General features: G+C 36.3%; 1 protein-coding gene and 1 pseudogene across 1 annotated transcript in view; both read left to right on the top strand.

Moving 5' to 3' along the window:
* The window catches only part of LOC128652588 (zinc finger E-box-binding homeobox 1-like), a 30,105-nt gene extending 16,208 nt beyond the window's left edge, over positions 1–13,897 (top strand). The window contains exons 3-5 of the mRNA XM_053705520.1: positions 6,030–7,261; positions 11,673–11,826; positions 13,620–13,897. Coding sequence (XP_053561495.1) covers positions 6,030–7,261; positions 11,673–11,826; positions 13,620–13,897 — 1,664 coding nt within the window. The remainder of the gene's footprint in view (positions 1–6,029; positions 7,262–11,672; positions 11,827–13,619) is intronic.
* Positions 13,898–15,154: 1,257 nt separating this feature from the next.
* Positions 15,155–22,209, top strand: LOC128652589 (60S ribosomal protein L9-like; annotated as a pseudogene).
* Positions 22,210–25,023: the final 2,814 nt, after the last annotated feature.

Below are 25,023 nucleotides of genomic sequence, written 5' to 3' on the forward strand. Positions count from 1 at the left end.
TTGGAGCCCCGTAACTCCCTAAACTGGCTGCTAAAATAAACCTAACACCTAACGCATGCGCAATGTCTATCTCCCTGTCAACCGCGATCTTCTAAAATAAACCTAACACCTAACGCATGCGCAATGTCTATCTACCTGTCAACCGCGATCCCCCCCCCCCCCCCGAAATCCCTAATAAAGTTATTAACCCCTACACCGCCGCTCCCGGACCCCGCCGCCATCTACATAAACTAACCCCCTACTGTGAGCCCCTAAAACCGCCGCCATCTACCTTATCTATCCCCTAATTAGAACCCCTTACACCGCTGTCATCTACCTTATCTATCCCCTAATCTGACCCCTTACACCGCCGCCACCTATATAAAAATTATTAACCCCTAATCTAATCCCCCTATACCGCCGCCAGCTATATTAATATTATTAACCCCTAATGTAAGCCCCTTACACCGCCGCCATCTCTATTAAAATGATTAACCCCTAATTTAATCTACCTACCCCCGCCGCCAGCTATATTATCTATATTAACCCTAAGTATATTATAGTTAATATAGGTATTACATTATATATATTAACTATATTAACCCTAATTATATTAGGGTTAATATAGTTAATATAGTTACTATAGTATTTATATTAACTATATTAACTCTATCTAACCCTAACACCCCTAACGAAATTTATATTTAATTAATCTAATTCATTTATAAACTAAAATATTCCTATTTAAATCTAAATACTTACCTATAAAATAAACCCTAAGATAGCTACAATATAATTAATAATTACATTGTAGCTATGTTAGGGTTAATATTTATTTTACAGGTAAATAGTTAATTATTTTAACTAGGTATAATAGCTATTAAATAGTTATTAACTATTTAATATCTACCTAGTTAAAATAATTACCCAATTATCTGTAAAATAAATCCTAACCTAAGTTACAAATACACCTACACTATCAATAAATTAAATAAACTACAAACATCTATCTAAAAATACAATTAAATTAACTAAACTAAATTACAAAAAAAAAAACACTAAATTACAAAAAATAAAAAAAAGATTACAAGATTTTTAAGCTAATTACACCTATTCTAAGCCCCCTAATAAAATAATAAACCCCCAAAATAAAAAAAATTCCCTGCCCTATTCTAAATTCAACAAATTTCAAAGCTGTTTACCTTACCAGCCCTTAAAAGGGCCTTTTGTGGGGCATGCCCCAAAGAATTCAGCTCTTTTGCATACAAATACAATACCCCCCAATTACAACCCACCACCCACATACCCCTATTCTAAAACCACCCAAACCCCCCTTAAAAAAGCCTAACACTACCCCCCTGAAGATCTCCCTACCTTGTCTTCACCACACCGGGCCGAACTCCTGATCCGATCCGGGCGATGTCTTCCTCCAAGCGGCAAAGAAGAATTCTTTCTCCGGCGATGTCTTCCTCCAAGCGGCAAAGAAGAATTCTTCCTCCGGCGACGTCTTCATCCAAGCGGCAGCAAAGTCTTCATTCTTCCGGCGGCATCTTCAATCTTCTTTCTTCACTCCGCCGCCGCGGAGCATCCATCCCGGACAACTACTGAACTACGAATGAGGTACCTTTAAATGACGTCATCCAAGATGGCGTCCGCCGAATTCCGATTGGCTGATAGGATTCTATCAACCAATCGGAATTAAGTTAGAAAAATGTGATTGGCTGATTGAATCAGCCAATCAGATTCAAGTTCAATCCGATTGGCTGATCCAATCAGCCAATCAGATTGAGCTCGCATTCTATTGGCTGATCGGAACAGCCAATAGAATGCGAGCTCAATCTGATTGGCTGATTGGATCAGCCAATCGGATTGAACTTGAATCTGATTGGCTGATTCAATCAGCCAATCAGATTTTTCTAACTTAATTCCGATTGGCTGATAGAATCCTATTAGCCAATCGGAATTCGGCGGACGCCATCTTGGATGACATCATTTAAAGGTACCTCATTCGTAGTTCAGAACTACGAATGAGGTACCTTTAAATGACGTCATCCAAGATGGCGTCCGCCGAATTCCGATTGGCTGATAGGATTCTATCAGCCAATCGGAATTAAGTTAGAAAAATCTGATTGGCTGATTGAATCAGCCAATCAGATTCAAGTTCAATCCGATTGGCTGATCCAATCAGCCAATCAGATTGAGCTTGCATTCTATTGGCTGATCGGAACAGCCAATAGAATGCGAGCTCAATCTGATTGGCTGATTGGATCAGCCAATCGGATTGAACTTGAATCTGATTGGCTGATTCAATCAGTCAATCAGATTTTCTAACTTAATTCCGATTGGCTGATAGAATCCTATCAGCCAATCGGAATTCGGCGAACGCCATCTTGGATGACGTCATTTAAAGGTACCTCATTCGTAGTTCAGTAGTCGTCCGGGATGGATGCTCCGCGGCGGCGGAGCAAAGAAAGAAGATTGAAGATGCCGCCGGAAGAATGAAGACTTTGCTGCCGCTTGGAGGAAGACGTCGCCGGAGGAAGAATTCTTCTTTGCCGCTTGGAGGAAGACATCGCCGGAGGAAGAATTCTTCTTTGCCGCTTGGAGGAAGACATCGCCCGGATCGGATCAGGAGTTCGGCCCGGTGTGGTGAAGACAAGGTAGGGAGATCTTCAGGGGGGTAGTGTTAGGCTTTTTTAAGGGGGGTTTGGGTGGTTTTAGAATAGGGGTATGTGGGTGGTGGGTTGTAATGGGGGGGGGGTATTGTATTTGTATGCAAAAGAGCTGAATTCTTTGGGGCATGCCCCACAAAAGGCCATTTTAAGGGCTGGTAAGGTAAAGAGCTTTGAAATTTGTTTAATTTAGAATAGGGCAGGGAATTTTTTTTATTTTGGGGTTTTATTATTTTATTAGGGGGCTTAGAATAGGTGTAATTAGCTTAAAAATCTTGTAATCTTTTTTTTATTTTTTGTAATTTAGTGTTTGTTTTTTTTTGTAATTTAGTTTAGTTAATTTAATTGTATTTTTAGATAGATGTTTGTAGTTTATTTAATTTATTGATAGTGTAGGTGTATTTGTAACTTAGGTTAGGATTTATTTTACAGGTAATTGGGTAATTATTTTAACTAGGTAGATATTAAATAGTTAATAACTATTTAATAGCTATTATACCTAGTTAAAATAATTAACTATTTACCTGTAAAATAAATATTAACCCTAACATAGCTACAATGTAATTATTAATTATATTGTAGCTATCTTAGGGTTTATTTTATAGGTAAGTATTTAGATTTAAATAGGAATATTTTAGTTTATAAATGAATTAGATTAATTTAATATAAATTTAGTTAGGGGTGTTAGGGTTAGATAGAGTTAATATAGTTAATATAAATACTATAGTAACTATATTAACTATATTAACCCTAATATAATTAGGGTTAATATAGTTAATATATATAATGTAATACCTATATTAACTATAATATACTTAGGGTTAATATAGATAATATAGCTGGCGGCGGGGTAGGTAGATTAAATTAGGGGTTAATCATTTTAATAGAGATGGCGGCGGTGTTAGGGGCTTACATTAGGGGTTAATCATTTTAATATAGATGGCGGCGGTGTTAGGGGCTCACTTTAGGGGGTTATAGATATAATATAGCTGGCGGCGGGCTACGGGAGCGACGGTTTAGGGGTTAATAACTTTATTAGGTTGCGGCGGGGTACGGGAGCGGCGGTTTAGGGGTTAATAGCTTTTTTATTGTTAGGATAGTGAGGGGGGGATAGCGGATAGAGGGTTAGACGTGTCGGGCTATGTTAGGGAGGCGTGTTAGACGTGTCGGGCTATGTTTAGGAGGCGTGTTAGACAGTGCGGGTGATTTAGACTTTAGTCAGGTTTTGTAGGCGCCGGCAGTTTCTAACGTGGCGCAAGTCACTGGCGACTCCAAAAATCTGTACTTACGCAGATTTCTGGACATCGCTGGTTTGTGAGACTTGCGCCACTTTAGCAAGTGACGGCGCCGCATATTGGATGGCTCGAGTTGCGAGCTGAAACTGCGGGCGACGTGGGTTCCCTCGCTTGCGCCGCAAACTGCGATCTATATCGGATCGCGCCCCAGAAATGCCAGCCAAGCTCCGCCTACATCTTTCTTCTGTGCAGTTAGCTGTTTTCTTGTATGATAGTTTAGCAGTGCACGTTTAATATTTTTCAGTTTATTATTTGAGTCGATCGTGATTGGTGGAACTTAACATACTAAAATATACACGTAATAGGGGGACAGAGCTTGGCGGACATTTTCGGCTCCCCCCAAAAAAAGGAATATTTAAATATTTCATGTACTTCTTACAAGCTTATAGATGTGGGACCAATTGCAGGATACTTCTCTGGTATTTAACGATAAGTAATCAAAATTATGTATTGGGTGTAGACTATCCATTTAAGGTCTTTAGATTCCATTTGAGCAACTTGGAGTTGCAGTGTTAGTCCAGTAATGATGTTATTTATAGAACTAACATTGCTGTTTAAAGATAAGCCTGTTTTATGTGTTTAAGAATAAGGAAGAGCAAAATTACTCAAAAATGCAATAATTTATAATGAAAAATATAAAAAATATGCATACTCACAATGGTAAATCCTATTACACAACTTCACATCACAAATACCTCCACACACAGACAAAACAGCTGTCATAGTGCAATCATTGAACACACAATTTAACAATGCGTGTTGCAAGTAAAATATTGCTATATACATTAATTATTTATATTGCCTTTTGCTGTAAGACACATCTGAAATTTGTGTGTGTTCCACTTTTCTCCCAGGGAAGCAAGTGTTAATAGTATTTACTTTACTATTAGTAGTACTTACTTTTATACAATACTAGTGTTTTCCTCTCCCTCACCTTTTCTTTTTAGTCATTTGCTCTCTAAAATGGATTATCAGCTTTGCATCAACAATCATGATTGGAAAAACATTATTTGTAATAGCAGTGGCATACTAGGTATTTTGCTTGTATTATTGGGTATATATATACTATATATAAGTGTATATTTACATCTAGTTATTAGATGGAGATAAGATAGGAATATATGTCTGTTTAAATACCATTTTAGTAAATTATTATTTACTATAAGGAAAAGACAAGGGCAGGCTACCCTAATACAGTCTCAAGTGCAATATATCAGTATTGGTTTATGATGGGTTAATCTGCTTGTTATGGGGACAGGGAAATCAGTGAAAAGAAAAAAAAGCATAAAACAATATACATTTGACAAAATAAAGCTGCATCATTCATTGCAACATTCTTCTCAGATATGAAGGTAGATGATCATTCAGCTTGCAATTTGTGTTTAATGTTATGATGCCTGGGGTCTGGATGAAGATTCTTCAGTCTTCAGCCTATTCTGGTCAGCAATAAAAGGTCCTCTTCCTCTTGCCAGGGTCTCATCTACTTTAGGATTTCCCTGCCACATTTATAAAAAAAATACCAGTCTTGATTGATTAATCAGGTTAACTCACAGGTTAATCAGTAAGGATTGTGGATAGGCCACCTATATTTTTAAATGTAGCTCACACACTCAACTGATTGGTTAATTACATTATAATGTATCAGATTAAAAGCACAATGTTGAAATTTCACTTGAGTCTTATAGATCATGTTATTAAAGTTGATGCTATAAAACTCACTAAAACTCACATCAGCCAATTCAATGAGGATTTATGCGACCTTAATCCTAATCTGTATAATCCTGTCATAACAACACTCACAAATCAGTAGTTTTTCTTTAATCCAGGGCATATGACTATATGAAATATGTGCATATGTTAAGATTCTGTCCATACACCCTTTGTGAAACATTGGCAATTGACAATAATTTCTCTACCAGCAAAGGAAATGAGATACATACTTGAGAGGCTTTTCAACTGGTGTGCCTCTGGGCTGCAAAACAATGGGAATTGTGCTTTTTATGAGTAGCCAGTGGTAAATCTTACATTGCTTTTATTTAGAATGAGATTAAATAAATCACCCCTATCTTGATTTTTTTTGTAGGTGAAAAACCATATGAATGTTCAAAATGCAAAAGACGATTCTCACACTCTGGATCTTACAGTTCCCATCTTAACAATAAAAGGTGTTTTCCTGTTGACCATGTAAATACAGTACATACCCCTGTTCTAGGTCTTCCTCAAGACAGATATCCCAAGGGTAAAAATCAAAATCATCAGGAAAATCCACCAAGTCCCCATGATAATAGTCATAGAAACTGGTTACTATACAGTCAAGTAGCAGGAGCCCTTGCAAAACAACAAGTAGCCTGGTTAGGACATGATTTAAGTCATATTTATAGGTCTGTTGAAAGGTTGCCCATTGAAATGAGAATTAGTCCCTTGAAGCAGACATCAGACAACTGGTACCTGGGCAACGGTTGGTGGAGTAGTCTGCAGCCAGTTGAGGTTAGTGCTAATAGCTGGTCAGGAGATGATGTAAGAATGCTTGGTGCTCCATTTCCAGTCTCATCACTAAGAACTATTAGTACTCAATGTGAAAGCTACGCTCCAGAAACATTGGACTATAAACAGCAGTATCAAGAATCTTCAGTGAAAGAGGATTCTTTTTTAACAGGTTTATGTCACGGTGGGTTGCGTAATGACAAAATATCAGAGACAGTAGAAAACAGTGTAATTACATCCTCTAAGGATTCTGAGGGAAAATGCTGGAAAAGAGACTTATATGTTAGAACAACAGATACAATCAAGAAAAGACCAAAGTCAAATGGTTTATATCAATCTTCATCACCAGATGCTTCAACAAATTTAAAACGTTCTGGCAATGAACTTAAATATGCAGGTCACACACTTCCAATGGTGATGTGTGACCTTGAAAAGCAAATGTTTCCAACTCACAGAGGCGTAGCTTATTCACCAACAAGTTCTGTATCTAGAGAGCCTCAAATGGAACCACTAGATTTGTCATTACCAAAACTGGGCACTACCATTTCTCAAGCCAAAGTGTACCAAGACACAGTTTGCTCATTTAAGAACAGTACACTGTATAATCAAAAGTATTTTTCAATGATGACATATGAGGATCCTCAAACTAACTCAGCCAATGTCCAATACATTTTACCCAGTGTCCTCCACAGTTTGATTCCAAGCCATCCCCCAATAATCCAAATGAACCCCCATGATATCAATGGACTGCACCTGTTTCCTTTTGTGAATTGTTTTTATGACCAAAAAAAATCAGTAGAACTATCAACAAAGGAAAATACAAGGTCAGAGGTTAGTACGCCCATCTGTTCTTTTTTAGACAAAAACCTCTATTTTTGTTATATTTTATAACTCTTTAACCCATCACATTATTGCTTTTGTATGTATTAAATAAAGTGCCTTTGAGCTCCTGTTGAGAAACACAAATATAAACATATACTGTCTATGTTATCTTGAGTCATGTGCTTTTGCATTATGATATCAATGTCCAGTGATGTAATTACGGTTTAGAAGATTATAAGAGCAAATTGTGGAAAAGTGAACTGTATAACAATGGAAATTTGGAGAGAGCCCTACATAGGTCTTAATGCAGTTTATATGGTAAAACCATGAATCATATAATATCATAAAAATGATGTATTTACCAATTAAAGTTAAATTACCACAAATAAAAAGGGAAATGGAAGGATTTTCTCTTTGTTGCGTGTAGAACATTAAGCTCCACATGAAGAGACAATGAATAAGTACAATATTATCAATATTAAAAAACAAAGAGTAGACCTATAAGTTATACATTCATAGAAATGCTTTAAGGGACATGAAACCCCAAAAAAATCCTTCATGATTCAAATCGAGCATACATTTTTAAACAAATTTTCAATTTACTTTTATTATGTTATTTGCTTCATTCGCTTGGTTTCCTTTGTTGAAAAACATACCTCAATAGGCTCAGGGGCTTGGAGCTAGCTGCTGATTGGTGGTTGGACATATATGGTTTTGTCACTTGCTTACCAATGTGTTCATCTAGCTTTCAGTAGTGTATTGCTGCTCCTTCAAAAAAAAGATACCAAGAGAATGAAGCAAATTTGAAAATAGAAGTAAATTGAAAGTTGTTTAAAAATGTATGCTCTATCTGAATCATAAAAAATGTTTTTTATGTTTCTTTAAATTGTTTTTATTTATTTAGGAAAATGTAATTTTCTGTACTTAATAATATTTGGTGCTGTCTTTTTATCAGCCACAGCAATTACATTTTGAGTCTTCAGTTGTACAGATGATTAATTTCCTATTAGATTCAAAATCATTTTAAAGGGACAGTCTACTGCAGAATTTTATTGTTTGAAAAGATAGATAATCCCTTTATTACCCATTCCCTAGTTTTGCATAACCAACACGGTTATATTAATATCCTTTTTTACCTCTGTGATTACCTTGTATCTAAGCCTCTGTAGACTGTTCGCTTATTTCAGTTATTTTGATATACTTGCATTTTAGCCAACCAGTGCTCTCTCATAAGTAAATCCACAGGCATGAGCACAATGTTATCTATATGGCACACATGAACTAGTGCTGTCTAGCTGTGAAAAACTCAGCAAACACTCGATAGGTCCGGCAGCCAAATAATCAAAAGCTGCAGGCTAAAAGGAGCCACTGGCCAACTCCTTAGTACTGTAGTCAATTCAAGAAATAGCAGCACCTTAATTCATAATGTAGCTTTTATTGCAGAGACAAAATTGCAACGTTTCGGGGGGTCAGCCCCTTAACCATGCATGATTAAGGGACTGACCCCCCGAAACATTGCAATTTTGTCTCTGCAATAAAAGCTACGTTATGAATTAAGGCGCTGCTATTTCTTGAATAACTGTGAAAAACTGCATACAACCTTCAAGGTCTTAGAAATTAGCATATGAGCCTATCTAGGTTTAGCTTTCAACTAAGAATACCAAGAGAACAAAGCAAATTTGATGATAAAAGTAAATTGTAAAGTGGTTTAAAATTATATGCCCTATCGGAATCATGAAAGTTTAATTTTGACTAGACTGTCCCTTCAACTTTAACTTGAATTTTTTTTACACTAACATAATATTACATATTTACATATCACTCTGTTAAATACACTATAGATTTTTTATTTTTTTTAAAGTTTAATTTTCCTTTAAATTCAAGATAACAGATTATCAACCAAGAAAAAACTCATAATCCTACAATTTTGCATTTAATTGTTAAAGGGAAAGTCAAGTCCAAATAGACTTTCATGATTCAGATAGGGCATATAATTTTAAACAACTTTTCAAATTACTTTTATCACCAATTTTGCTTTGTTCCCTTGTTATTCTTAGTTGAAAGCTAAACATAGGTAGGCTCATATGCTAATTTCTTCACCTTGAAAGCCGCCTCTAATCTGAATGCATTTTGACAATTTTCCACAACTAGAGGGCATTAGTTAATGTGTGTCATATAGATAACATTGAACTCACGCACGTGAAGTTACCTAGGAGTCAGCACTGATTGGCTAAAATGCAAGTCTGTCAAAAGAACTAAAATAAGGGGGCAGTTTGCAGAGGTATAGATACAAGGTAATTACAGAGGTAAAACGTGTATTATTATAACTGTGTCAGTTATGCAAAACTGGGGAATGGGTTATAAAGGGATTATCTATCTTTTTATACAACAAAAATTCTGCTGTTGACTGTCACTTTAAAGGTTATTCCTGAGTAATTCATAGCAATGTGCATTTGGAAAGCAGTAGAACGTGTCAGAGGCAGTGATGTCTCGTGTGTCTTCATAATATAATAACAAATAATTAAAATCTCCAAAGGCTTTTAGAGCAATCCTAGAGGTAATCATTGTATGTCCTTATACTGCTAGGTAATATTAAAAAGAACACCACTTTCATTGTAGGTGTAGGAATATATTTGTATTATAATAAATTATCAATATAACACCTTTAATAATAAAGGATATACAGCATAATGATTTTTTTTTCAGAGTTTTCTTTTAGAAAATAAACTAAGGGTATGATAATCATCTCAGAGGCCTAGATTATGAGTTTTGCGGTATGGTGCAGTACGGCTATACTGCTGAAAAATTGACTATTGCACGTGGAATGGCCAGTAACGCATTTTACGAGTCTCGGCAGTATAGGCTGTAACGCAAGCATTTTAGCCTTAATGCAACACTACATTCCGCACTCAAAAAAACTACGTTTGAGTGCAGGATTTTCCATAGCGGCGTATTAAAGGTTGTGCTGTCCGGCTAAAATGCTTGCGTTACAGCCTATACCGACATGATCCATTCCGTTATCTGAGACCAGTAGTTATGGATTTTGCGAAACAAAAATGTTTCACAAAACTCATAACTGAAATTTTACAAAGTACACTAACACCCAAGGTTTTTTTGTTTTTTGGGGTTTTTTTTTTTTTAAGATTAGGGCTTTGGGCACTGTAAAAGAGCTGAATGCCCTTTTAAGGGCAGTAAAATAGCGGAATGCCCTTTTAAGGGCAGTAAAAAAGCTGAATGCCCTTTTAAGAGCAATGCAAATACAAATGCCCCTTTATGGGTAATGGATAGCTTAGGGTTTTTTTTAGACTTAGGTTTTTTATTTTGGGAGGTAGGTTGGGTGGGGGTTATTACTGTTAGGGGGACTTTGTATTTTTTTCTAGGTAAAAGAGGTGTTTAACTTAGAGCAATGCCCTACAAAAGGCCCTTTTAATGGCTATTGGTAGTTTATTGTAGGTTGGGGGGGGTTATTATTTTTTGTAATATTAGATTTTTTTTATTGTTTTTGTAGTATTAGGTTTATTTAAATTTGTAATTTAGGTTTTTTAATTGGTAGTTTTAATTATTAGAATAATTATGTTAGGTTAATTAATAGTTTAATCTTTTTTATTTCACAGGTTTTTATTTATTTTAAGATAGTTATATTGTAACTTTTAATTTAAAGTTAGGGGTGTTAGGTTTAGGGGTTAATAGTTTCATTTAGTGTTTTGCGATATGGGGGTCCAGTGCTTTCGGGGTTAATAGGTTTAGTTTATTAGTTACGATGTGGGGGGCTGGCGGTTTAGGATTAATAGGTTTATTTATTATTTGTGATGTGGGGGTTCGGTGGTTTAGGGGTTAATAGGTTTATTTAGTGTTGGAGATGTCGGGGAGTGGCAGATTAGGGGTTAATAGCTTTATTTAGCGTTGGCGATGTCGGGGCGGCGGATTAGGGGTTAATATCTTTATTTAGCGATGGCGCTGTTGGGAGGCGGCAGATTAGGGTTTTTTAGACTAGGGTTTTATGTTAGGGTGTTAGGTTTAAATGTAACTTTCTTTTCCCCATAGACATCAATGGGGTTGCGTTAGGGCAATTTGCCATTCCGCGATCGCAGGTGTTAGTTTTTTTCTAACACTATTTCCCCATTGATGTCTATGGGGGAAAGCGTGCACGAGCACGTAAACTCAGCCCTTGGCTTTTGTACGGTATGGAGCTTAACGCACCACAACGCACAGCACAAGGAGGTTTTTCAGTAACTCGTAATGGCAGCACTATGGAAAGTGCGATACCGCTCATTTTATTGCATTTCTTACGCACCCGGTATAGCACAAAACTCATAATCTAGGTGAGAGTCAAATATCTAAACTATAGGAAACAGAGTGCTCCCCCATATTGTGTAAGTTCATATTGTTATTGTTTATGATTTATGTGTTTTTTTCAAAGAGAGGTCCCTTTAAAACTGTTTCGGAGGAGGGTGAAAATGGTGCAATAAAGAAAAAATTAAACAAGACGGACGCTGGACTATATGCTTGTGATCAGTGTACTAAAACATTCCAAAAGAGTAGCTCTTTATTAAGACACAAATATGAACATACAGGTAAGATTCATAGGAAAATGAAATGCGTACTAAAAAAACAAAACAAATTGAACATAAAATAAAAATTGTATGAAGAGTTTAATTCAGAATAAAAGTATTGAGTTGCATCAATAAATAAAATATAAAGTAATCATTAAAACATCAACAGATATATAATTATTTGATTTCAACACATATTTCAAATACATAAATACATATGCCACCATTTATGAAGTCGCACCAGAAGCCCCAAAGGCATGTGGACAGGTTCTCTTTCTGAGAACATTACCCGCACGCACTATAATAAATGGAGGGCCATAATATTAATTATATTCTTTTCATCGTTTTCTCACCTCTCACTCAAAATTTTATGTATTCATTTGTATTACTTACCTTTAAATGAACACAATTTTAGTTGATACTTTGTGACGCCAATAATAATGCTGATATGTTGCAAAATCATGTTGCAAAATCTTAAAGGTACAGTATATTGAAGCTGTACACATTTTATTCTAAACAAATATTCAATGTTTGCTGAATTTGTTTCCATTAACAAATGTTTGATTATGAAATGAATCATTCAATTTTCTAAGATAACATTGCATTTTTATGTATCAGCATGTCCACAAAAGTCTGTAAGAGTCAATATTTAATAGTAATATGCAAATGTTAACATTTAATTTTTAGAAGCATCCATATGGCAGATTGAATGTCAAGGGGAACATTTGTTTTAAAATTTGTATATATTTCAACATTCACTATTCTACATCTAAATAAGTATAAGAAGACTGTTATTGTTGTATGAACTCTTCCTGTAAAAGTTGTACTTAATGTATACTTTTCATTGATGCTTAATTAAAGGGGCATTCTAAAGTAAAATGGCATGCTATAATTCATTAGACCATGTAGTATCTGTATTACAAAGACTAGGGAAAGACCCCGCTCAAGAGCCACAGGCATTGACGTTTCAGAGCTGAACAGGGCTGGTCAGACAATCAGACAAACCCATTCAACCATTTCCTACTGGGGAGCTGTAATACTTGCAGCCCCTGAGTGGGACTTTAATACTTTTGTAGCACTTACACATGCCATAATCTAGAGTCAATAACAGAAAAGTACATGTTCTAATAAATTAGGGCGTGTCATTTTTGTATTAGAATTTCCCTTACAGGGACAATAAATTCAAAATTAAACTTTCATGATATCGATAGAGCATGCAATTTTAAACTTTTTGCTTTGTTTCTTTGGTTTCCTTTATTGAACAACATATCTAGGTAGGCTCAGGAACAGCAATGCACTATAGAAGCTAGCCGCTGATTAGTGGATTCTTGTCATTGGTTCACACCATGGGGTAGACTTATCAAGCAGTGGATGCTGCTTTCTACGCCCGAGAGGGTGATTGACACCCCCTGCTAGCAGCTGAATGGCAGCTATGTGCAGGGGGCAGCATTGCACAAGCATTTCACAAGAAATGCTTGTGCAATGTTAAATGCCGACAGCGTAACAGCGAATCATGTCCGCCGGCATTTGATACATTTACCCTAATGTATTCAGAAAGCTCCCAGTAGTGCATTGCCACTCCTTTAACAAATGATACAAAGAGAATGAAGCAAATTTGATAATGGAAATAAACTGGAAAGTTGTTTAAAATATTAAGCTCTATTTGAATCATGAAAGACATATTTGGGGTTTGATGTCCCATTAATTAATGTTGAACAGTACCTTCATTACATTTTTTATTAAACATTTGTTATACTTGTATTAATTATTTATTATAGTCCATGTAACAAATCTGTCTTTGCTTTGTAACGCAGGAAGTAGACCACACCAGTGTGAAGTCTGCAGCAAGGCTTTCAAGCATAAGCATCATCTCATTGAGCACATGCGTCTGCACTCGGGAGAGAAGCCTTACCGATGTGACAAGTGCGGCAAGAGGTTCTCCCATTCAGGATCCTTTTCACAGCACATGAACCATCGTTATTCTTACTGCCAAAAGGACCTCACACAGATGTGTGAGAAGGACAAAGAGACTTGGGGAACAAAAGCTATTTCCCATCAGTCAGCAGAGCTCCTGGAGACCTCCATAGAATAGTAATGAAGTGTGATCAGTAATTTAGGGTCTAAAGCTTCTGATGGTAAAATAGATGAAAACATTTAGAAGATTGTATGCATGACTATGGGCGGCACAATGATTGATTCTATCTGCCATATATGTTATCAGTAATTACTGTTGCAAACAGATTCATTATTAATCATCATTGATATTAATCCAGAAAACTTATTTTTAGTTATCAAACACCATAAGACATGGATCCATCTGCCATCATTTCTCATATAATGATGATGTCTACCCTTTAGCCTTATTTAATTTAGGTTCTGTCCATTCCACAGGCAAACAATGTATATTCTGGGTTTTTTTTTTTTTTTTTTTTTACATAGTTCTGTAGAACTAAACTACTAAAATATTTGGATTTAAGTTTTATTTTCCCCCATCTTAGGTTGAGTTGAGGTGCTGTTAATCATTTTCAGCTGCTCAATAGCAATTCAAATAGTTGCCAAAAAAAAGGCAACACAATTCTGTGGTTTACAAAGATGTCACGTTTCATTTTTTGTCTAGCCAAATTATGACAGCACAAAGTAATACATTTGTTCTCAGTTTAGATTGAGGTCATTAGCAACTGTTGACTTCCTGCTAGTCTGTCATTAATGGACTCAAGTTTTTATATACATATTTAAGAATTACGTTTACTCTAATATTTTATATTTAAAAAGTGCCTGTAAATATGTATATAAATATGTTAAATACTGAAATATTAGAAAATATTAAAGTAATACAAAAAAAATCATACCTATATAAATATTACATTGCTAAAAGCCATCAAGAAAATTAGGGACTTGACATACAGTACATGTAAATTAAATAGTATTTAAATGTAATTTGTCTTTTGCTACTGAGTTAATCACAGGTGAAGGCAGCATACAGGAAACACTTCTTTGATACTATTGGGTTATAGTTGCTAATCTACGTACTTGGTGAACTTGAAATGAAAATCGGGATAGGGTTACACCTAACACCGGATGTCTTTTTTTGTGCATTTGTAAAACAGAACAAGGAGGTGTATAAAACTAAATGGAAGCTAATAACACTGAATACAAATGTGAATTGTTTAACTCTTTGCAGCTCAGTTTTTATACCAACAAGGTAAACAGTGGCATCTCCAGAAAATATATCTGGGGCAATTCCCAGAGGCTCACTGTTGTTGTGGGTGAGTCTGGGATAATATTGATGGGACTGAGCTGTAAGTGGGCAGGGCTGGGGGTCTGTGGGTGGAGTTAGTGTGGTCCATAAATGGGGGTGAGGCGTGCCATTGGTGGGGTCGGTACCAAGCTGGGGGAGCCTGGGCAGAGTGGGGTAGGAAAAAAGGTCCAATAACAGTTGGGAGAGAATTTACTAAGTTTGCTATTACTTTCTTTTGCCTTTTTTTTCAGTCGCAAGTGCTCAGATTTTGCAAATACCCATACAAGCAAGTTTAAAAAAATGCAGTGAGCATTTAAAGGGACATGGAAGTGATTATAAGCTCTTTAATATACTAAATAGAGCAAATAAAAACTGGACATTAGGTTCAGAAATTAAAATAAATGCATCTTCTGGAGCAAAAACATAATGATAACTTGGAAAATTACACTAGCTTACCACTTGCATTGAGTGAATTCTCACAGCTGATAAACTGCTACTAAACCAATATAAAGCAGACCACATGCTACTGTGGTTGATAAAGAAATGAATACTTACTGCTCTGTTCTTAGGTAACAGACATGTTAACCCCTTAATGACCATCACTGTATAGGGTACGACACTGGTCATTTAACCCTTAAGGACCAGCACCATACCATGCACAGTGGCTGTGTCCTCGGCCCCTGTCGGGTTGACCACACTATTGTTGACCACACTATTTCTGCATGCTTCAGAAGTGAGATAGTGCAAAAATAGGGTAATTGGAGGATGCTCCAGTCTAGTGACCACAGGGACAGGGTGTTCCTGTTATCCCATGTCCATTAGGGGGGTTCCTCCATTCATGAGATACAGCACAAGACACACAGCGTGCTGCTGCTGGAAGCCTGCATGTGAGGCTAACCAGCAGCAGTACCAGTGCTATTGGCAATAAAAGGGTTAAACATAATGTGTAAAAATACCTCTAAATAAATATCCGGAGGTGTCTAAATAGTACAAATATATACTTCTGTGTAGCAGATTTGAATTTGGTCACCACTGTTAGCGTTAAACCAATAATTTTTTTTGTATTATTTGGCCTACATTTGCTATAAATTACTTGGAAGCATAGACATAAGGGGTATTCCAAGAATCAGGACAACATAATTGGGCCGAATTATCAAGCCGTCAATCAGCCCCAATACATATGTTTCCTTCAGGCTTGCCGGAAACAGAAGTTAAGAAGCAGCGGTCTTAAGACCCCTGCTCCTTAACTCGTCCGCTGTGGTGGACAGCAATCAGCATGATCGGATACGATCGAGTTTATTGACACCCCCTGCTAGCGGCCGCAAATGTGCAGGGGGCAGCATTGCACAAGCATTTCTCTAGACGGCATTTATTGATGTGCGGCGGACATAATCTGCTACAGCGGATCATGTCTGTCCGCACTTTGATAATTCGGCCCCATATAATCTATTTGGTGGTGTTTCTCTTTAGCCCACACTAGTTGCTTTTTTTTTTCTTATTTTCAGTATTACATTCTTATTTATTGTTTTTATATATACATATAGGGTATCACTAGAAAGGCCTATTTGTCTGTTAATATAACTGTGTACAATATGTATGGGTGCAACAAGAGATCATTCAATAAAGGGGTAGCTAATAGTGAGAAAAAATGACCAAAATTGCTTGTGTCATTTAAAGTGATGGTAAATCCTAGCATTTAAAAAAGGCTAGGATTAACCACCACTGAAAATAAAGGCCACTTCATTCATCAGTTTATAAAAAAAACCAGATGCAAAGTTGCCTTTATTTCACTGTGGATTCACTGCTAACGGCCCTGGCGGCCCACGGCACCGCTCATTTATTTAATCAGGTGACGTTTCCACCTCTTAGCTGATAGCCGTGCAAGCCTACAGCATAATGCCGATCGCCCTGCATGGCTATTGGCCAAGAGGAGGAAACGTCTCCTCATTGAAAATTTAAGCAGTGCTGTGGGCCGCAAGAGATGCTTAGCTAAGCAGTGACGCCACAGTGAAATAAAGGCAAATTTTCATAACTTTTTTAAACTGATGAATGAAGGTGGCCTTTATTTTTAGTGATAGTAAATCCTAGCATTTTGGAAACGCTAGGATTTACCATCACTTTAACCATTGAGACTGGAAAACACCTAGGTTATTAAGGGGTTAAAAAGCTGATTACATTGAAAGCCCTAAATGGCATAGCTATGTCCTGAAATGGCTTATTTGCATATTACTAACCATAATTCCTAGAGGCAAGTGTTGTGCTATTTTCAAAACCTTTTCTAATGCTGTCATAAATGTATACGTGCTCATTCTCATTATGTATAGTATTTCAGGTTTTCTATGAAGGATTGCATTTTATGCCATTTGATGCCAAAGGAAATACTAATCCTGCTCTGCTTTGCAGCTATATTTATTTTGTTATATAATATATACAGATATATTTTAACATTAATGTGTCAATTTTGTATCCAAATTATTTTCATAACAATTTTACTACTGGCTTTAACCAAAAAAATAAATAAAATATATTTTTATACAGCATTTCCTTTTTGTTCTGATACTCAGGAATTATGTAGGCTATATCTATCTAACATTACCAATACCATTACCAAAATCTTGTATAAAATGTTTTCAAATTACTATTCAAAAGTTGATATCGTTAAAAGTACAAAGAAAACTATGTTGTTATAAAAAGACATGAGACGCCTTGGAGTACCAAACTTACGGCTAGATTACGAGTTTTGCGTTATGAGTAAAAAGCAGCATTAAGGCTCATAACGCTGCTTTTATACTACCGCTGGTATTACGAGTCTTGTAGGTACAGCTGTCCCGCACACTTTTTTAGCCTTACCGCAAATCAACTTACGCAAATTGCATATAGTCTTATTTCTATGGGACTTCCATAGCGCTAGTATTACGAGTTTTGCCTAGGAGGCCAAAAAGTGAGCGGTACAGCCTATCCCGTCAAGATTCGTAACGCATTTTAAAGTCAGTAGTTATGAGTTTTACGCTACAAAGCTGTAGCATAAAACTCATAACTAAAGTGCTAAAAAGTACACTAACACCCATAAACTACCTATTAACCCCTAAACCGAGGCCCTCCTGCATCGTAAACACTAAAATAAAATTATTAACCCCTAATCTGCCACTCCAGACATCGCCGCCACTATAATAAACATATTAACCCCTAAACTGCCGCACTCCCACCTCGCAAACACTAGTTAAATATTATTAACCCCTAATATGCCGCCCATAACATCGCCTCCACCTACCTACATTTATTAACCCCCAATCTGCCGCACCCAACATTGCTGCCACTATACTAAATTTATTAACCCCTAAATCTAAGTCTAACCCTAACACCCCCTAACTTAAATATAATTTAAATAAATCTAAATAAAACCTATTATTAATAACTAAATAATTCCTATTTAAAACTAAATACTTACCTGTAAAATAAACCCTAAGCTAGCTACAATATAACTAATAGTTACATTGTATCTAGTTCAGGGTTTATTTTTATTTTACAGGCAAGTTTGTATTTATTTTAACTAGGTAGAATAGTTACTAAATAGTTATTAACTATTTAATAACTACCTAGCTAAAATAAATACAAATTTACCTGTAAAATAAAACCTAACCTAAGTTACACTAACACCTAACACTACCCTACAATTAAATAAATTCCCAAAATTAAATACAATTAAATAAATTAAATACAATTAGCTAAATTATCAAAAAAACAAACACTAAATTACAGAAAATAAAAAACAAATTACAAGATCTTTAAACTAATTACACCTAATCTAATAGCCCTATCAAAATAAAAAAGCCCACCTAAAATAAAAAAAAACCCTAGCCTAAACTAAATTACCAATAGCCCTTAAAAGGGCCTTTTTCAGGGAAGTGCCCCAAAGAAATCAGCTCTTTTACCTGTAAAAAAAAAAAATACAAACAACCCCCCCCAACAGTAAAACCCACCACCCACACACCCAACCCCCCAAATAAAACCCTACCTAAAAAACCTAAGCTCCCCATTGCCCTGAAAAGGGCATTTGGGTGGGCATTGTCCTTAAAAGGGCATTTAGCTCTATTGCGGCCCAAACCCCTAATCTAAAAATAAAACCCACCCAATACACCCTTAAAAAATCCTAACACTAACCCCCTGAAGATCTACTTACAGTTTTGAAGAACCGACATCCATCCTCAACGAATCCGGGAGAAGTCTTCATCCAAGCGGCAAAATGTCCTCAATGAAGCCGGCAGAAGTGGTCCTCCAGACGGGCAGAAGTCTTCACTCAGACGGCATCTTCTATCTTCATCCTTCCGACGCGGAGCGGGTTCATCTTCAAGACATTGGAACATTCAATAGAATGCAAGCTCAATCCTATTGGCTGATTGGATCAGCCAATAGGATTGAAGTTCAATCCTATTGGCTGATTGCATCAGCCAATAGGATTTTTTTCTACCTTAATTCCGATTGGCTGATAGAATTCTATCAGCCAATCGGAATCTAAGGGATACCATCTTGGATGATGTTATTTAAAGGAACCTTCATTCAGCAAGCCGTCGATTGAAGAGGATGCTCCGCGCCGGATGTCTTGAAGATGGACCCGCTCCGCATCGGAAAGATGAAGATAGAAGATGCCATCTGGGTGAAGAATTCTGCCCGTCTGGAGGACCGCTTCTGCCGGCTTCGTTGAGGACATCTTGTCGCTTGGATGAAGACTTCTCCCAGATTCGTTGAGGATGGATGTCGACACTTCAAAACTGTAAGTGGATCTTCAGGGGGTTAGTGTTAGGATTTTTTAAGGGTGTATTGGGTGGGTTTTATTTTTAGATTAGGGGTTTGCGCTGCAATAGAGCTAAATGCCCTATTAAGGGCAATGCCCATCCAAATGCCCTTTTCAGGGCAATGGGGAGCTTAGGTTTTTTTAGGTAGGGTTTTATTTGGGCGGTTGGTTATGTGGGTGGTGGGTTTTACTGTTGGGGGGTTGTTTGTATTTTTTTTTTTTTTTACAGGTAAAAGAGCTGATTTCTTTGGGGCAATGTCCCGCAAAAAGCCCTTTTAAGGGCTATTGGTAGTTTAGTTTAGGCTAGGGTTTTTTTTTTTAATTTTGGCTGGGCTTTTTTTATTTCGATAGGTCTATTAGATTAGGTGTAATTAGTTTAAAGATCTTGTCATTTGTTTTTATTTTCTGTAATTTAGTGTTTGTTTGTTTTTGGTAATTTAGCAATTTGTATTTAATTTATTTAATTGTATTTAATTTAGGAAATTTATTTAATGTAGGGTAGTGTTAGGTGTTAGTGTAACGTAGGTTAGGTTTTATTTTATTAAAACATTTTTTTATTTATTTTAGCTAGGTAGTTATTAAATAGTTAATAACTATTTAGTAACTATTCTACCTAGTTAAAATAAATACAAACTTGCCTGTAAAATAAAAATAAACCCTAAGCTATATACAATGTAACTATTAGATTTTACAGGTAAGTATTTAGTTTTAAATAGGAATTATTTAGTTATTAATAGTTGGTTTTATTTAGATTTATTTTAATTATATTTAAGTTAGGGGGTGTTAGGGTTAGACTTAGATTTAGGGGTTAATAAATTTAATATAGTGGCGGCGATGTTAGGGACCGCAGATTAGGGGTTAATAAATGTAGGTAGGTGGAGGCGATGTTAGGGACAGCAGATTAGGGTTTAATAATATTTAACTAGTGTTTGTGAGGCGGTAGTGTGGTGGTTTAGGGGTTAATATGTTAATTATAGTGGCGGTGACATTGGGGCGGGAGATTAGGGGTTCATAAATATAATGTAGGTGGCGGCGATGTTGGGGGCAGAAGATTAGGGGTTAATAAGTATAATGTAGGTGGCGGCGATGTCCGGAGCGGCAGATTATAAGTTAATAAGTATAATGCAGATGTCGGCGATGTCAGAGGCGGCAGATTAGGGGTTAATAAGTGTAAGATTAGGGGTGTTTAGACTTGGGGGTTCATGTTAGGGTGTTAGGTGTAAACATAAATTTTGTTTCCCCATAGGAATCAATTGGGCTGCGTTACTGAGCTTTACGCTGCTTTTTGGCAGGTGTTAGACTTTTTCTCAGCCGGCTCTCCCCATTGATGTCTATGGGGAAATCGTGCACAAGCACGTACAACCAGCTCACCGTTGACTTAAGCAACGCTGGTATTGGAGTGTGGCATGGAGCACAATTTTGCTCTACGCTTACTTTTTGTCTTTTAACGCCGGGTTTATAAAAACCTGTAATACCAGCGCTGTAGGTAAGTGAGCGGTGACAATAACGTGCAAGTTAGCAACGAACCCCTCATAACGCAAAACTCGTCATCTAGCCATTAGAAAATTATAGAAAAGCAGTCATTTATATAAACTACATTACATTATGAATGCATTGAATATAAATACCAAACTTGTTTTAGATTTGAAACAAAATTAGGAAATGTTAAATACTTTGGAGCTGAATGTTTGCTTCCTAATTGAAACATAACAAGTTAAATTATCTAATAATTAGAGAAGCATTTCAAATGTGGGTGAAAATATTACATCAATATTTTCATATTTCTAATTCTGTGTCAGCACTGATCACTAATATGTAAAATCCAGAATTTATATGTGCATTCGACCATTCTCAGCAGTCAGACTGTTGATGTTCCTGACAAGGTTGATATCACTTTGAAGAGCCACACAGTAACCGTAAAGGGGCGCAGAGGAACATTAAATAAAAATTGTAACCACATTAATGTAGAACTTTGCTTACTAGGCAGGAAGGAGCTGGCAGAAGTGTGAACCATCTGCAGCCATTTGAAAAACATTATCAATGTAGTTACACTTGAATTCTGTTACAAAATCAGGTCCGTATAAGATCACTTCCACATTAACAAGGTTATCCAAGAGAGGGGTTCTCTGGTTGAAATCTGTAACTTCTTGGGTGAGAAGTACATCCATAGAGTCCACATGAGAGCAGGTGTCTTTTGCTCTGTGTCCCAAGTTTAGAAGGATGAGCTGATTCTTGAAGGCGATGACATTGAGAACTTGTATTAAACTCAGCTGCCTTGATTCAGCAAGCTACTACAGTTAAAAATAAGGATATCAGAAAGTTATTGGATGGTATCTATTACTCTGAAAAGGGAACAGTCCAGATGCCAGAATAAGGTTTGACATTCAGAATTTATTAGACATGTGCGTTAGGTTTCTTTCCAAATTGAATTCGCTGAATTCACCAAATTCGGAGATTCGAATCGATTTGAATTTTCGAATTATCCTAGCAACAAAACTAAACTAATCCGAATGCATTTGTAATGAATAAATACAAATTAGTTTGGATTTATTTGTTACATTCAAATGGACATGGACTAATCACAGTTCAGTCTAAAAATTAAATTTAGTGAGATTTAGTGAGATAGAACAGTGAAATAATTCAGTTTGCGTAATTTTGAACCATCTGAATCAACATAACACATACCGAACTTCCGAATTTAGGAATCAAATCCGAAACAAATACATCCGAATACATCCGAATGTATTCGAATCATGATAAATGTAAAAAAGTCAGTGGCTCCTAATAATATTCACCCAAGGGTTTTAATCAGTCATTATTAACAAGAGCTGTTCCAGATGATTGGAGAAGAGTGAATGTACTACCTCTTCTTAAAAAGGGCAGTAGGGAAGAATCTGGTAACTACAGGCCAGTTAGTTCAACTTCAGTAAAAGGGAAATTAATGGAAACTCTCTTAAAAGAAAGAATTATAACTTACATAAAGACAAACTATTTAGAGGACCAAAATCAACATGGTTTTACTTCAGGGAGATCATGTCTAATCTAATTGACTTCTTTGATTATGTAACAAAAGTATTAGACCAGGGTGGAGCAGATGATGTAGCATATCTAGATTTCAGCAAAGCATTTGTCACTGTCCCACACAACAAACTAATTCACAAACTGTATCTCCTTGGTCTAGACTAAAAAAATGTGAACTGGGTAGAATCCTGGCTTAAGGACAGAAAACAAAGTGTCTTAGTAAATGCAAAATGGGGTGAATAAGAAAAGTGGATGCACCGATATAAGGTGCATCCAAAAGGCCAGGAATGCAGCACTCTCACTATAAATAATTAATCACAAAGACACAAACAATAATATGCAAAATGAAAAAATCTTAATAAGATCATAGATAAATATATCAAAAAGTCCCACATATGTGTAAACAAAAATGTAAACAAATGTGTGACTAACCACATGTAGACACACAGACAAACACAACAACACATGGGCCCCTCACAAACAAAAGAGAGTAACCTAGCTGGCTATAAGGAGTTATAAATGGTGCACCATAAACAGGATAAACAGTTCAGTTGATGTTAAAGTTGACACTTTGCTTTAAGTTGCTTTAAATAACATGCTATAAGCCACAGGGCTGATGCAAACACTGAAGGTACAATAGCATGAATGTTCCGTAGTTGTATTAAATGCAGTTTACCCTATTAATCTCCCTGGATGTTGAATCATTATATTCATCAATACCTCACAATATAGGAATTCAAGCATGTAAGACTTTCTTACAAACAAGGGGTTTTGATTATGACACTCATACTAAATTTGTGATCAAATTGTTGGAATTTGTTTTGAAAAATAATATTTTCATGTTTGATGGAAAGTATTATAAACAAGTCTGGGGTACCGCCATGGGGGCTATGTGTGCACCCACCTACGCCTGCCTACACCTTGGTCTTTGGGAGAACCAGGTGGTTTTTGGAGATCTGGCCACGTGGGTGGATGCACATGTGTCCCTATGGATTCAGTACGTGGATGATATCCTAATCCTATGGGAAGGTACTAGTGCTGAACTGCAAGAATTTGTATCTATTCTGAACCAAAATACCCTCAATATCTATCTTACCTGTGTTAGTGATCTCAATAGCATTAGTTTTTTGGACCTTCTCATTAGTAAAGAAAATAATCAAATTTGTACTGTGGTTTATAGGAAGAAGACATACTCTAATAGTGTACTCTTGGGGAGTAGCCATCACCCAGAAAACCTGAAACGAGGGATTCCATATGGTCAATTCCTTTCCACTTCGTAGGGCTTGTTCGAACCTACATACCTTTAACAAACAGGTCAAGGAGATGATGGAAAGATTTTATGAAAGAGGCTACTCCAAAAGATCTATTAAAAGAGCACTGTACAAAGCAAAAAGTCAAGATAGACAAAACTTACTATACGGTCAGAGACAGCAATGTACGGCTGACAACAAAATAAGATTTATCACCAAATATAATTCACACTGGCAAAAATTAAGAACTATATTGAATAAAAATTGGTATTTGCTGTCTAAAGACGATGTTCTCTCTGACTTTGTAGGAAAATATCCCCAGATGACTGCATGGAGAACAAACAACCTCAAGGATTTATTGGTTAAAAGTGAATTTATAAAAGCGACTCCTAAGAATTGGTTAACTGACCATGCTCAGAATATAGTTGGATGTTCTCCATGCAACCATTGTGTAGCCTGTCCTTTTGTAAAAAAAAGTCTAAAATATTTGAAACCAGGACTGGCATAATGCATAAAATTAAATCTTTTATCAATTGCTCTACAACTGGTGTTGTCTACCTTCTATCGTGTTCCTGACCACGTTTTTACGTAGGGAAAACCTACAGAAATTTCAGGACACGTATTTATGAACATAGAGATGATATCAAGTATTTAAATATCGATAGACCTATTGCCAAACACTTTGCACAATATCTTGAGTCTAAATTAGATGGTTTAAAATTCACAGGCATTGAACATGTAAAACAACAGAGACGAGGAGGCAATATAGATACTATTTTGCTTCAAAAAGAAACAAGGTGGATTTTTAATCTACAATCAATGTCCCCCATAGGATTAAATAAGAAAATGGAATTTGCCTCTTTCTTGTCAAAATATTAATTGATGCTCTCATCAATAGCCATTAATGAATTCGGAAA

The sequence above is a fragment of the Bombina bombina genome, chromosome 3, assembly GCF_027579735.1.
Source record: "Bombina bombina isolate aBomBom1 chromosome 3, aBomBom1.pri, whole genome shotgun sequence".
Taxonomy (NCBI): domain Eukaryota; kingdom Metazoa; phylum Chordata; class Amphibia; order Anura; family Bombinatoridae; genus Bombina; species Bombina bombina.